At 48.1% G+C, this 15,973-nt stretch overlaps 1 protein-coding gene across 2 annotated transcripts in view; it reads right to left on the bottom strand.

Annotated features, from left to right (window-relative positions):
* Positions 1-209: 209 nt before the first annotated feature.
* LOC115309859 (venom phosphodiesterase 2) overlaps positions 210-15,973 on the bottom strand; it is a 131,306-nt gene continuing 115,542 nt past the window's right edge. For both annotated transcript variants that reach the window (XM_040217336.2, XM_029968111.4), the window contains one exon: positions 210-1,614. In XM_040217336.2, coding sequence (XP_040073270.2) covers positions 1,311-1,614 — 304 coding nt within the window. In that variant the 3' untranslated portion in view covers positions 210-1,310. The remainder of the gene's footprint in view (positions 1,615-15,973) is intronic.

Genomic DNA, 15,973 nt, shown 5'->3' with positions numbered 1-15,973 from the left:
TAACATTTACAAAACCTCTAGTTTGGACACACATCAACAATACGTGCTACACTGCATTACGAACTTTATTCTCTCAAATCGAAGTTTAGCATTAGCACCATTAAGCGTAAAGCTTAGTGTATATGAAACAGTAAAAATAGGACATTTGGACTACATATGCAGGCTTTGAAATTCGTACACACAAAACAACACTGAAAAAATAGACAAAGTGCAATGACTAGCCGCAAGATTTATTTGTAACAGATGCAGCTGGATAGACAGCCCGCTACAGATGAAAAATTCATTTGAACTGTACTCACTAACATCATGCTGAAACATCTGTTACGCGAGTTTTTTTTTTTTTTTACTTATTTTATTACGGACATTTAAAGATTGACTCTTCGCACTCCCTGTTTTACGTCAGACTGCTCGGTTTAATCACGGTGGAGCGATTAAACAAACATCACCGCATTAAAAATAATATTTTAGATACTCTTCTCCAAGAATCATCACAAAAGAGATTTGCCCGCCGAGAAAAATTGATGACAGCTCATCGCCATCGTCGTTTTTGTCAAAGTTTAATGAGTTTACAGACTTACCCGTTTGAATTAATTTTCTTATATTTATTATTGCTGAACTTTTGTATTGAATGTGCGCAACCTTTTGCCATGTCGTTTCATTTGTGTTATGTGCACACCTGCCCGGGTGCTAGCGAAGCCTGCAATATATGAAATAACTAAAATAAGAACAAAACCAATAGTTTGCAGGATCTAGAAAGCATGCTCATGACCTGAAGACCTATACAAAGCAGGTTTCCCATTAACAAGCTTCAAACTCTTTTAACCATACAATTGTTTCAAGCAAAAGCTCTTGGGTCGTTATCAACACTGGCATATCTCCTGCTCAAATCAAAACCGGCAGATGTAAAATAGGAACTTGTGGCGTCTAAGCTTTCTCTTGGTGTGCAACAACAGTTGTTCATTCACTCCTTCACTCTTCCAAGTAACCTAGCTGCAATATAAATGCAACTCGTTATGAAAATGGACTTGCTAATTAATTCACTATATTACTGTGATTTACCTTTCTGTGTGTCTAAAACTCAACAGTGCCATAAACGTCCCAAACCCAATACCAAATATATCTTGGAAACAAATGCACAAACTAAACGCCCTTTGGAACTCCTGACTTCACTGCAAAGCGTACAAACAGAAGAGAATAGTTTTCGTATTGATCGCTACCTTTAAACGCGCCCTGTCCTCGTTCTGACTTTTCAGCTGACGAATCGCTGATATGTGGGACTTCTAATCAAACAGTAGCTGATGGTGAATGATTCAGGCAGCAGGCCAGAGTCCTTGCGGTATATGTGTGCGCATTCGGATAGCCTCGTAGACTGGTAGCCTTGCAAAGAAGCGGAGCCCCGTGAGCAGCTCCAGGTCTGAAACCGTGGCCGAGTGCTGAACCAGGTACTGGGCCCAGGGCTGGCAGTTCTCGGGCCTCGGCAGGTGCGGCAGCAAGAACGCGGACACGTCGAGCTGGGGGCCCGGACACTCGTGCACGGGGACTCCCGGTGCGACGCAGCGGGTGGCCAAGCAGAAGATATGCGTGGCCACGAGAGGCTGCTGGGAGGACGACGCCCTGTGCACAGCGACGTCCAACGTTACTAGAAAATTCAGTTGAAAACCTCACCCTTGAAACCCGGACCGCTGGCGTAGCCGAGACCGAACTAAATGCGACAACAGCGCCACCCTTTCGCGACAAGTCAAAATATGAAAGTGGATTTATATAGCCACTGCGAAATCGCACTGCGACATGCGGCGCCACCGACCTTTGCGCGACTCGACCTAAACCAATACGTGCAGCCATGCAGTTCCCAGAGTGGCCGCTGCGGGAGAAATGGCGGCGTTGTGATCGTCTTTAGTTCACTTCTCGCGTACGGATCGGGACCACTTTTTCAAAGCAGGCTCTATGGCACTTTCAAAACTGAATTGTTCTAGTAACATTGCGACGAATTAGAGTGTGACAGCGTCATATGTTCTTGTTCTACAAACATTTCCACCGCATAAATTACGAAACATAGAAGTTGACGTTCGGCAGACTGGTACCCCCCTCCCCCTTTTCCGCACTCTACATTGGTTGGATGAACTAGGGAAACTAAATGAAGGCAAGCAGCTTATTAACTAAAGTAATGTCTTCTGCCCGTTTTTGTAATGTGGAAGGAACTCCACCCTGTGTGCAGTCTATGATCAATCGCACTGACAGTGGACATAAGTGCGTAGGTAGCGGTGTGGGAGGCGTGCGAACCGGCAGCACGCACATGTAAGTCGTGGGGGTTGGATTGGCTCTTCAACACAGCGAAATAACTGAGTATCTACTAGTGCCACTTCCTTCATTCTATCTTCATCTCTGTTACCAGTACTTACACAACAGTAGCGATAGTGCGCTGTTAGAAGCGACGCCGCGTATACCTGCCCCAAATGACTCCGGCCAGAACAGAAAACCGCTGACAAAGTGCAATCGGTATGGTTCACGGCGCCAGCACAAGCGACTGTAGCACCACATTGTGGAACCTGCCTTAGAACGTAAACTTTTACGTTCTCTGTGCGATTCTTATGATTTTTAACATATTAATTCTAATTCTTTATTTGTGTTCCACGGAAACACTAGAAGATCGGATGGGTTACAACTTAAAAGCAGGGAGGCGACCCTGTCAATGTTCTGGCTCAGTTCGGGTTCTGGTTCAGTAGATTTTTGTTTTGGTCCGGTTCGGTTCTGCAGGTTCAGTCATGTTTTTGAACTAAAGATTTGGTTGCCAATGCCACCAAGCGCGAACCAGCTCAAACCAGTTCTTAAATACAAATAACCACACCTCCCAGTCGTTAATAAGAAAAGTCGAATCCAACACCGAGTCATCTGCATTTAACGAAGAAAACAGGTTATTAAAAGCCGGGCTGCGAAAGCGAGGGCAGCAAAACAAATATGGGCTTCATTTCGTTCTGTGAGCTCGACTTTTTAACACACACACTGTTTTATGAAAATTACGTGGTTATGAAAGTGCTTGTACACAACGAAAGTACATCACTCACATGTGAAGTATATCAACCAGCACACACCGTGACAATTGTTACCTAGCCCTACCCAAAAATCCGGTATAACTTTTCACTATCCGGATTATGGAACCAGAAATTTGTTTCTGGAAACCCGAAATCCAGATTGCAGACAAAGGAATAATTTCTGAAAATCTAAATTCCAGATAGAATCCGGATAGAATCCAGATAGATTTCCGGTTCCATAATCCGGATAGCAAAAAGTTATACCGGATTTTTCGGTAGGGAGGGTAGATGAAACATTAATCCAGCGGAGTAGGGCTGCTGGTCTGAAGTCTTTACGGACTCACGCAGTACACTGTTAGCAAAAATAACACGCCCAGACGTGTAAACCGTTGTCCCATAGCGGACACGTCGAAACGTGTTCGTTTTACACGAGGCCATCTGTGTTTTTCGTCTACACATGAGGTGCTGTGTAAACTTAACACGCTACACCGTGTCTGCCTTCCGCAAAACCGTTTCGAGCGTGTTCCTTATGAAACATGGCGGCCAGCGGCCGAGAACAGGCGAGAGACGAGCCCAGCGAGCCGCGCGCCTTTCAGCCGAATTGAAAGGACACAGGGCGCGTTAGTTCTCGTTCGATGTCTTTTATACACAGTAAAGTCTCCAAGCGGCGGACGTAGCTACTTGCAAAGGTACGTACGAGCGTTGTCGGCGGTCGGCGGCGTCAGTAGCTTCAACAAACCGCTAAACAAAACAAAAAAAAAAAAAACGAATGCCGAACTTACATGGATAAATAACTTGAGCAAACTATTTAGAATCGGGCGGTAACTTGCGCCACCTATCGAGATTTCTAGCGGCCTGTTTAAAAAAGAAAAAGACCAGTCTGTTAATACTGCGAACGACCACAACTACACAGCAACCTTACATCCAACGCAGGCAACACAGCACACAGAAACACAGAAACACAGCACCGACATGTACACAAACACAACAACCGATACTACGCCCGACACTTCCTACTCGATATCCATTTCTCCCCGCGGCGCATATAAGCTTGACATGTGCGGGTGAGCTCTTTGGTCGCTGACCATTACAGATTTATAGAAGAATACACAAAACACGGCGGAATGGACAGTCGTGTGTTAGAACTGTTTGCATTTAAAACGTATGGAGGCAAAATCTATAATGTTAGTCCGTTGCAATAAATAACGATATGTTAACAATAAATCTTAAACCGGTCATGAAAAAGTTCAAATTTTTGTTATTTTCTTGCTTGACCAGTGTTATGAGCAGTCTGACTAGCTTGAATCAGATAGGAAAACAAATTATTGGGATTTTGTCATTACGTATACAATAATAAATGAAAATTATCCTTGCGCAAAGCATTTTTTATATATTTTTGTGAAGGACATTCGGACATCCGCCCAACACTTCACTTCCGCTAGTTGCAGCAGTTGCAGTACGGGAGCAGACGCCTTCACTTTTGGGGCGTTTTGATGCAGTTTGTTGTCGTATGTCGTGTCGGTGTCGAGAAGAGCGGTGGGGCTTGGGAGTTTGTGACCGGTGTTATTCGTGAACACTGGTATGGGGCGCTGATGCGTCTTTTTTTTATACTGCCACCACCCCGAACTTTGAAGATACACGGGCCCGTAGCAGTGCATTATGCTGAATCGCGAGCTCCTTCTCTGTTGACGTCGCTTTCCTGGTACCACTCGTGGATACTGTGAGAATCGGCCCCGCCATCACCGTGGGTGGACGCGGGAACAGGACCGAGCTTCTTTTTCTTTCCATTGCGTGTTGGCGTTTGCACGTGCGCCGCTGTGTGTGGGTGAACTGGCGACGCTCGTGCGAGCTGGGGGAGGGGAGGCTTTGAGAAGAGAAGAAGACAAGGACCGCACGTGCTGTAACCTTCTGCGGCGACATTCGAAAATGAGCTTCGCTTGTAAATAGACGTGTTCTTTTTTTTCTCCTATCCGCGGAGTCCTGTCTGGTTCACTCTTCCGCCAGCGACCATCAGCTGCCTCCGTCGTCGGGTCCCGGCGCAATCTCGATAAGGAACATCTTCACTGGCGCAGTCGACAGGATTGCGTCAGCGGACCCCGGCGGCGTGATCTTCACAACGGAATCGGCGGACAGCGGCTTGACGCGGCTTTGGTGGAGCCTTCTAAAGAGAAGACTGGACCACCGAGCTCCTTGAAGACTGGACCACCGAACTACTTCGTGGTGACAGAGCTACATCGGACCTGATGCCGTCCCACTCCAGCGAGGAACGCCTGAGTCTACAGCTCGGAATCATTTTCGTGCCTGACTATTCTGAGCAGCGGGCTGCGTCTGTGATCCAGCGGCAGTCGTTGACCTTACGGTAAGGTGATTCTTTGACGTGTGCCCGCCATGGATAGAGACAGCGCAGAGCGGCAGATGCCGGTTCTAACGCCAGAGCAGGATAGGGTTCGGAATTGGAATGTTGACGGGCAAGGTGAATTGTCATCTTTGAGTGGATTAGTGGCAAACTCGCAGACACAAGGGGATGGGAATGGAGGAGTCCGATCATATAGCTCAATCGAAAAGGAGATTGAACTAGTAAGGGAGAAAGAACGGCTGTTACGCCTCGAGCTAGAACTAGAACATCTACGCTCAGAAAACCGAAGGCGAGCCAGTGGAGGCGGCATGGAGTTCAACCTCCGAAATGAAGTTTTTCGCTTCTCGAGATTGATGAAGGGAGTGCTGACTCCCATGCCGTCGTCCGACATATTAGTGCCGAGCTGGTTTGATGGCGTAGAAATCGTCTTCGAGACATATGAAGTCCCTGAGCGGCTCAAAGGATATCTTGTGCGACCTTATTTCACGGAGAGCATGCGTGCACTAGTGAATAGGGTGGACACGGGTGAGAGAAGTGGGTATGGTGCGGTCAAAGAACGGGTCTTGTTAGAGCTCGGACTGTCGCGAGCTGAGGTCTGGAAGCCCTTTATTGAAACCACCACTTCTCTCAAGGAAAAACGCGAGAGCCCAAGGCAGGGAATCGTACCTGAAAATTATCGGGTGAAGTGTTTTAAATGCAAGGAGTTGGGGCACTATTCCCGCGAATGTCCCCGGACGAAGACACCAGACGAAGAACTTCTGTTTCAAAAGAAAAAAGTAGACGCCAAGAAAGTCAAAGTGGAGGAAGATTGCAGCCGTGAGCCCGACAAGGTGACGACCGTGGTGGGCAAGACCGGCGGTAACAACTTGGACCACCAAGGTCAGAAGAGATGGGACCCATCGATCCGCGAGGCGCCTCAGAGTCTGTTACAGGCCGACGACACGGAGCGGTCGTCGAATAACAATCGCGGCTGCATGTCTGTGCAGGCGGACGTTGACGGCAGAAATGAGCTGAACGTCTCGCGTGCCTGGAGGACGTCCCAGCGAGCCGGGGATGACCACGACGAGCAGGTGAACGTCGACGACGAAAGGCCGTGCACTTGGCCTGGGCGGCAGACATCCCGGCGATCTGAGGACGACCCATGTGTGAACTTCGACAACGTCGAGGCCGGTCCCGACATCTTACCTGAATTGCACAAGTTCCTACAAGCCAATAACGACCACGGCGAGAACGTGGACGACGACGAAGGACTAGACTTATTGCCTGGGCGGCAGGCGTCTCGGCGAGCCGAGGACGACGATGGCGAGAACGTGGTTGACGACGAAGGACCGAACTTATTGCCTGGGCGGCAGGCGTTTCTTCGACCGGAGGATGATCACGACGAGAACGTGAACGTCGACGACGAGAAAGAACCGAATATCTTGCTTTGGCGGCAGACGTTCTGGCAAGCTGATAGTGACCACGGCAGGGAAGCGGGTGTCGACAAGAAGTCGGACATCTTGTTAGGGTGGCTGACGTCACAGCCGGACGGTGAAGATGTCAGGGAAAGCGGGGGCAGCGACGAGGACACCGTCTTCGAGATAAATATGTTCCAGAATATAGCTAGGGACGCCGATGAAGACTCGACCACCTGCCAGCCGGCCACGTATGAGAGAGCTGGGAGTGCAGAAGACGTCGACAACGGCGACCGCCTGCGAGGCCCCTTCCGGATTCGTAAATCAAGACAGAGTATAAACTGTCGTCGCTCTTGCGCGGAGAAATTCCGGAATCAGCTACACACCGTCCGATTCAAGCCCCGCCGAAATCTGGGTGGCTTGAATAACCTGTCGGCAAAGAGGCCTAGGCTAGGAGGCTAGATGCTGCGCTAGTCTCGGCGCGAGATTTGTCACTGCTTTGGAGCCTTGGCGGGCACAGTAAGAATCACTTTACTGGCATGTGATTTGCATTTTAGTGTAAATTTTTTTGATAGTTTGGATTCTGACGGGTCGAGTCACAAACTCTGTGCAAGGTGTGACTGATATGCGTACGCGTCTGAGTTTAGTTGTTATATATTATTTTTGACATTTTGGGTCTAAAAAATATACTTAGTCGGGAGGTGTGAGAATCGGCCCCGCCATCACCGTGGGTGGACGCGGGAACAGGACCGAGCTTCTTTTTCTTTCCATTGCGTGTTGGCGTTTGCACGTGCGCCGCTGTGTGTGGGTGAACTGGCGACGCTCGTGCGAGCTGGGGGAGGGGAGGCTTTGAGAAGAGAAGAAGACAAGGACAGCACGTGCTGTAACCTTCGGCGGCGACATTCGAAAATGAGCTTCGCTTGTAAATAGACGTGTTTTTTTTTTCTCCTATCCGCGGAGTCCTGTCTGGTTCACTCTTCCGCCAGCGACCATCAGCTGCCTCCGTCGTCGGGTCCCGGCGCAATCTCGAAAAAGGAACATCTTCACTGATACTGCAAGCGCTTAAACAGTGTGCACCGTCTCGCCTACATCCCCGGTGGCGTACTCGACCTGTTGAAACTTATTGCTTCCGTCATTTTAGAGTACGCAAGGCAGTTATCTCGTTGGTCTGGTTTCGGTTATAAAAGCAAGGCAAAACGCTCGTAGTTCCCGCCCTCAGTACACGTTGGACATCTTCCACACTTTGACACCGGATAACTGAATGAACGAGGATTTACATTCACTTCCGAGGTTACTCTCGCCGCTTCCTCACCGTTGAGCAGTAGGATGAGCTGGCGACAAGCCGCGGATGAACGGCTTGAGCATCAACAGCCCAAGCGCACTCGGTGCCGATGCGGGCGACGCGGGTTTCTGTCAACCGGGAGGCCAGCACAAACCGTGACCATTCCAGCTCTTCGTCATGACACGGTGTTGCAGAGAGCAGGGTAAAATACAGCTACACGGATCACCGAAGCAAACGACTGCTGTCTTAAATCTTGGCTTGTGATTGCACCTTTGTAGTAGATCATCTTATTCGTTTTGCTGGAGACGCAAACGACAGGCATAACAAAATCGCTTGCATATTCCGCATATCTCACAAAAGCATTTACCCTGTCACCTTGCGAAAAGCGCGAAACACGGAGTCCGCACCGTCCTAATCTTCCCGTTTTTTACCTGCTTTAGAGTAGTTTGTACCTGCTAGTAGATAGCCTACTGAAACTGAAACAGGGCAGCGCCAGAGAGAAAGAGACAAAGTTGAGAAAGCTTGCTCGCTCTCCAATTTCTCAACTCTCGTGATTGTACCATAATAAATGCACCAACGCGTCTTCCAAAATAAAGAAAGAGCACTACGTTCACAACATAAAAAATGGTCTCAGTACATGCATCTGTGGGCAGGTAGGAAACCTTGCCCTAATTTATTCACGCCGCATGATTGGCGCAACAAACTCGTTGCAGGACCGAATCATCTACTCGAGCGGTGTGCGTCGCTATGCAAACGCAGTCCAACACGAAGCATAAAAAAACGGCAGATTGAAGACAACAATCCGGAGTCCATTATTCAATTAAAACAACGTAATTTTGTTGAAAACGCCCGCTACTTCTTTCTTACTCACGGTATGTGTCGGGATGCTTCCACAGTTTGAAACGGAACGAAGGAAGATTTACTTTTAAAAACGCTCGCTGCGTCCTCCCGGACCAGCTGGACCGGATCAGCTGACGACGACGGGACTGTACCCGTTGAACCTCCACCACGTAACAAACAATTTGCGCTCCGTGTTAAAAGCGTGGTTCAGACAGACCCGGAATACAAAGCACCGCACCACACACGAGAAATGTTTCAGCTCTTTTTCGCATCGCCGGGTTGCACCAAACAGAACGAGATCGCCGAAGTCAACGCCGCGCTGTCGTGAACATTGGCTTGTGGTTGCGAACTCGTGGACCCTGTGACTCCCTTCGCTTTCAAAGAACACACGACGATTACGAATGCTACTTTCCGTCTTCCAGGAACATCACAGGGGCACTTCTCCGGTCACGTCTTCACTATGTGCTCGCTAGCGGCGCCATGCGTACTTGCCAGATTTTCTCCGGTCAAACAAAAACAACGAAAGCCAACCGGCGCTTGCTTCCAGTGTACATCGGCGTTGCGCTTGCGCCGTGGCCAGATCGCTTGCAGTTGAAGGTTGAAGCAAAAACGAAACCAACTGCAATGTACGTGTTCACATCGAGGACACGCTTTTTATATCAATTTTAGCTGTTTGGAACGAATAATTAGACCCATGACTCTATTTGTGGTGTCTAAGAAACTGTTTTCAGGACCCCTAAACTAAATACAAACATGGGCGACATGAGGGAAGCCGCATTGCCATCGACTAGAAGATGGCGGCGAGCACGGTAAGCGGCTAAGCGCGGGTTTCGCCAACGTCCTGCGAAAGGGCGCAATTGCTTTTGGTGCATATCTGTCTCCGAGACATGTTTCTTTCCGCGGCATTTGTCTCGACGGTCCTTTCTAAGTGTGTCCCCAAGCATACCGGTGCTTCGATAGCCGGCAATGCCGCGGTCGTCCCCGGGGGCGATGCGTGTTATCGAGGTCGGCTACACGGTTATGCGTGTATGACCGAACCAAAACACGTTTTTTACAACCTCGCATGATTTCTGAACGAATTATCCGTTACTCATCGTGTAAATTTATGGTAATTTGTGTAAATAGCGTGTTTTTCACCCCAAATATTCGCCAAATACACGGGACTTGCTAACAGTGTACTGATACATGACCGCACGCCGGTACGATGCTCATCCAGATCGAAACGGCAAACTACGCACGCCGCACGCCCGAACGACTTGCTCGAACAACTGAGTTGACGAGGAAAACACAGCGAAGGCCAATCTAAACACGATTAAAATAAAACAAAAAAGGAAAAAAAAATGTAACGGGCGATTTGCTGTTACTAGGAAATGCACACACGCAAAAAAAAAAAAAATTCTTCAAGCAGAGTCCAGGGCATAGGGCTACTGGCGACCTGCGCCGAACAGTCGCGCTCCTCTCGGCTTCACCGCTTAGCACCTCCAGGTCTCGCCACAACGGAACAAAAGCGCCGACAGCCGTCAACGTTTTTTTTTTTTGTTTTTTGATGTTTATGTTATGTTCGCTTCATCCTTCTTTTAGGAATATTGCTTAGCAGCGAGGAAAGAAAACACACACGCGCGCACAAAGAATAGCTCTTTAGTATTTTGGCACAGCAAGATATATTTCCTTTCACTGCAAAGGACGCCAGGACCTGCCAATCCATAGTGTATAGCTTGTCTCGTGACTTCGCGCTCCCCGCATCGCTCCGCCCAACCGGAAGGGCACGTGACATTTTCCGAGCTATGACTTGGCTCCGACAGCTCGTAGCGTCCTTTCTGGTCCGTAGTATGTAAAACAAAAAAGTATGTACTTTATCTTACAGACGCCGATTCGTGCTGGACATAGAGGTGAAGTATACCTAATGGTTTTATTATTTGTGAGCTGTCTCCATGTCGTCGCTGCCGTTTGTTTAATCAAAACTAAGCCACTGACGTGGCCGTCGCGAATATTTAATTGGGTTGGCGCAGCCACGCGCCAGAAGGCGCGGTTCACGTTTTATTGCGCCAAACTGTTTCCAATAAACCGGTAACCTCCATATGGAATTACGGTTCTCCTCCAGTTCGGGTTATAAATGAAATATTTGATATTGGTTACAGTTTTAATAATATTAAATAAAATATACACCAACCAAATGCTCGTTTAAAGGCGGAACCGTACGTTTCGAGACCTGCTTGGTCTCTTCATCAGGGCTTGACTGCGGCCATGGTCGTTGAGGAGCAGCATTCTGTTTTTCTTCGTCTTCTATGGCAGTGTGTATCGTTTTGCATCGGTGAGGTGACGAAGTCCGTTCACGTAGACGGTCGGCAGAGTGCCGAGGGATCTATTCATGTTTACTGGCGTCGTTTGTGTGCGCAGGATTGAATAAAAAGTCTATGTCTGGGATTGGTCTTAACGGCCAGGATGCTGGTGTTGGCAAAGTCAATCCTATGCTCATTGAAGTCGCAGTGTTCAGCTACGGCGCTTCGTTCATGGTCAAACTTTCGAACGTCGTTCTTAAGCTGGCGGATTCTCTCCTGAAAGTTCTTTGTTTCCCAAATGTATGCGACCGGGCAGTCCGCGCAGGGAATTTTATAAATAACGCCTTGTGCTTTTTCCTTCGGCGGGCGATTCTTTAGACGGGACATGGGTCTTTCAAGCGTAGAAATCGGCTTGTGGGCCACCTGGATCCCTTTTATGGCCAGTACACGTGCCAGCGCCTCGCTTGTACCTTTTATGTAGGGAACGCTGATGCGTGAGGTAGGACGGGTTTGTGTACTTGTTGGGGATCGCAGGTGTCGGCGATCTCGGGCTTGATGACGGGCAATGCGGCGGATGAAGTTGTTTGTTTAACCATTATTTTGTAGGTCGGCGGAGATGGTGTGTTCCTCTTTTTTACGGTCAGCTTCAGATAAGCAGATATTTTTTGACCTGGATAAGAGCGTTCTGACCACTGATACCTTGTTACAGGCTGGGTGATTGGAATCAAAATGGAGATAACGTCCAGTATGTGTCGGTTTTCTGTAGACAGAAAACTGGAGCTCTTCATTTTGTCTTCTGACAAGCACATCGAGGAAAGGTAAAGTATTGTCCTTTCCATGCTCCACGGTGAATTGAATAGGCGTTTCAATGGAGACCTTTCAACGTCTCCGGCCCATCGTGGACTTCACGACATCACCACTTCGAGGCCTGTCAAACTACCTTCACCGGACTCTTTCACCTCTCATGGGCAAAACGGCGACCTATATACGAACTTCCAATGATTTCGTGGAACAGATTTTGACGTTGAAGGTGACCATTGAAGAAAGTCTCGTATCCTTCGACGTCATCGCGCTATTCACAAGCGTCCCGGTTCCTCTGGCTGTCGCCACGGCCAAGAACGCCCTCGAGAAAGACCAATCCCTGAGCGGAAGGACGAAACTTAGCGTGGAGGAACTCTGCCGCCTGCTTGAGTTCTGCCTAAGCAGCACCTATTTTAGTTCCAAGGGAGAATTCTTCAAACAGTTTAGCGGAACCGCAATGGGTGCCTCCATTTCCGTCACAACAGCGAATCTGTATGGAAGCCATTGATTGAAAAGCGTTACAGTCATTTCACACGGCCCCCAAAGTGTTCTTGAGGTACGTAGACGATTGCTTTTGCATCCTAAAAACGTCGGAAGCGGACACGTCCCTTATTCTCCTCAACTCAATTGAGACGTCTACACAATTCACCGTGGAGCATGGAGGGACAATACCTTACCTTTCCTCGATGTGCTTGTCAGAAGACAAAATATGGAGATCCTGTTTTATGTCTACAGAAAACCGTCACATACTGGACGTTATCTCCATTTTGATTCCAATCACCCAGCCTGTAACAAGGCATCAGTGGTCAGAACGCTCTTATCTAGGTCAAAAAATATCTCCTCATCTGAAGCTGACCGTAAAAAAGAGGAACACACCATCTTCGCCGACCTACAACATAATGGTTATACAAGCAGCTTTATCCGCCGCATTGCCCGACATCAAGCCCGAGATCGCCGATACCTGCAGTCCCCAGCAAGTACACAGACCCGTCCTACCTCACGCATCATCGTTCCCTACATAAAAGGTACAAGCGAGGCGCTAGCACGAGTATTGGCCAAAGAATGGATCCAGGTGGCCCACAAGCCGATGTTTACGCTTGGAAGACTCATGCCCCGTCCAAAGGATCGCCCGCCTAAGGAAAAAACACAAGGCGTTATTTATGACATTCCCTGCGTGGACTGCCCGGTCGCATAGATTGGGGAAACAAAGAACTTTCAGGAGAAAATCCGCCAGCATAAGAACGACGTTCGAAAGTCCGACCATGAACGAAGCGCCGTAGCTGAGCACTGCGACGTCAATGACCACAGGATTGACTTTGTCAACACCAGCATCCTGGCCGTTAAGACCAATCCCAGACATAGACTTTTTATTCAATCCTGGCACATACAAACGACGCCAGAAAACATTAATAGATCCCTCGGCACTCTGCCGACCGTCTACGTGAACGGACTTCGTCACCTCACCGATGCAAAACGGTAGACACTGCCGTAGAAGAAGAAAAACAGAATGCTGCTCCTCAACGGCCATACCCGCAGTCAACCCCTGAAGATGAGACCGAGCAGATCTCGCAACGTAGGCATCTGACTTTAAACGAGGATTTGTTTGGTGTATATTTTATTTATTGTTGTTGTTGCTCCCCAACTAGAGAGACTTCTCTCAAATGTTCATTTTCAATGGTTATAGTTTTTTTTTTTTTCGGTTCACTTAAAAATAACAGTTCGGGTTCGGTTCGACAACCTGGATAAAAGCTACATGCTAATCGCGCATGATTACAATAGCCGCTTTGTCGCGTCTCGCGGCGACAAGAAGGACACCTTGTCTTTCTACAACTATTAAGTTTTGGTCACTTCACTGAGGGCGCGCCATTTTTATCCTCGAAGGAGCATACGTCAGTGAGACAATTAAGCCGTCAGTCACCCCCAGCGCAATGATGCTGCTTTGAAGGGGAACTGACACCCCAAAGGTCGTATTCTTTTTTATTGTCTAAAACGATGGAAGTTGTAGTCATAAACACGCAAAAAAAAACCGCATCGCGAAAAACATTTTTCCCGCGCGCGCGCGCGCCTTTTCATTTTTGGCGTTTATATTTCCCGCGCTCACCTCCTCGCTTCTTTTGATCGGTGACGTCAAAAATCAGGAAATTTAGAAGCTTTGTAGGCGACCTTTCAATAACATTTAATAACGGCAATCGTAAAACATGTTTTTTAACGCAATTGCGAACGCACTACGGCCTTTCTTTTTGAAATACCGAATATAAGATTTCGGTGTGATGTCGCTTCCTGGATGTGTATGCTCCCTCGGAAAACTTGGCGGCGCTCGTGTAGAGGATTATCGGCGAGTCGGGGACGAAACCGGTTTTTTTTCCGCGCCGGCACCCTTCTATCCCGCCTGCTCGCCTCCTCCTCGCTTCGGGCCGCGGTAGCAACGGCGCTTAGCTTCACAGCGTGGAGCGGAGGTCCGAAAGAAAGTCGAGTCGCAGGAGACCGCAAAATTTGACTCACTGCACTGGCGCGGATCGCGCGGGAACTTCAAATTCGGCATTTGGAAATTGTTTTTTTAATTCAGAAATACTGAATTCCCAAGTTTCAAATTTTGAGGGTAATGTCCAGGCATCGTTTTCAATCGTTTCGGATAGTAAAATAAAATATGATTTTGATGTGTCAGTGCCCCTTTAAGAGCCACTTACCACGCGCTAGCGAATTGCGCCATCAGCTCGTAGGCCTTAGATGATAATCGACATAGCTCACATAAGAACCCGAGCCCATCCCATTCCCACTCCATTCCGGGCCAAAGATATCCAATTACATTCCCATTCCATTCCCGTTCCATTCCAGGGTCTCGAAAACGCGGAATGATTCCGGAATCATTCCAATTCCGGAGTGGCAACTCCGCAACACTGATGTCGACATGTTGTTGGGCATTAATCCGGAGTCTGGAGAGTTCACAGACTTCTGCCCGCTGGCCAACCACCTGGGCGTCGTCGCTTCCGTCGACAGTCGGTTTGTGGGGTAACATCGCGTCCAGCATTGTCGTTGCTTTGCGACAATGAACCAGTTGAAATGGTGTAACCCCGGTGGTCTCGTGCACAGCCGTGTTGTAGGCAAATGTGACGAACGGCAAAACCTCGGCCCATGTCTTGTGCTTCACGTCGACGTACATGTAGGTCATGTCGGCGAGGGACTTGTTGAGTCACTCCTTTAACGCGTTTGTCTGCGGGTGGTACGCCGTGGTGCGACGACGGCTGGTGTGGCTCAGACGAAGGATCTCTTGCATCAGCTGGGCCATGAACGATGATCCACGGTCTGTAACCAGAACTTTGCGAGCGCCGTGCCATCCCTTAGCGAAAAGTCGTTCAAAATCAGTACACTCGAAGTGTACTGAAGTATACTAAAAGTATACTTTCAGTGCGGTCTTTGTACTGATTGTATACTTTAAGTGTACTTAAAGTATACTTCCAGTAAAAATGGCGGTGGACTGAAAGTATACTCGTCCGTACAAAACTAGTACATGTAGTAGAATCGTACTGCCCGCGGTACAAAGTAGTTCAAAATCAGTATACAGAAAGTGCACTTAAGTATACTAAGGGTCTACTTTCAGTGCTTGCAGTCGGTGTACTCAAATTATAATAGAGGGTATATATACATATATATATATATATATATATATATAGTGCGATTTTTAACATCAACACACTAAAAACGCGATAGATAGGCCGATGCCGTTTTCACAGAATATTTGTGGGGCTCGGCGGACATTATATGACTAAATAAACGTCACAGTACGTTGTCTAATTAGCTTTTTTAATTGACAGTTTATTGACCATGTTGAATTTTCAATTTTAAAGGGGCTATGAATAAACTCTAGCTCAACTGAAACAATTAGCGAAAAGGTGACGAGTTTTGGGTTATTCATAGCTAAAACTCTGCCTTTCGTCGAATGGTTAAAACAGCGCGCTGGACAGAGCGCAGGATGCTATTCTTACGTATTCCCT

The sequence above is a fragment of the Ixodes scapularis genome, unplaced genomic scaffold (genome assembly GCF_016920785.2).
Source record: "Ixodes scapularis isolate PalLabHiFi unplaced genomic scaffold, ASM1692078v2 PGA_scaffold8__174_contigs__length_109621045, whole genome shotgun sequence".
Taxonomy (NCBI): Eukaryota; Metazoa; Arthropoda; class Arachnida; order Ixodida; family Ixodidae; genus Ixodes; species Ixodes scapularis.
The sequence above is the reverse complement of the archived record's forward strand: the minus strand, read 5'-3'. Positions and strand labels throughout refer to the sequence as shown.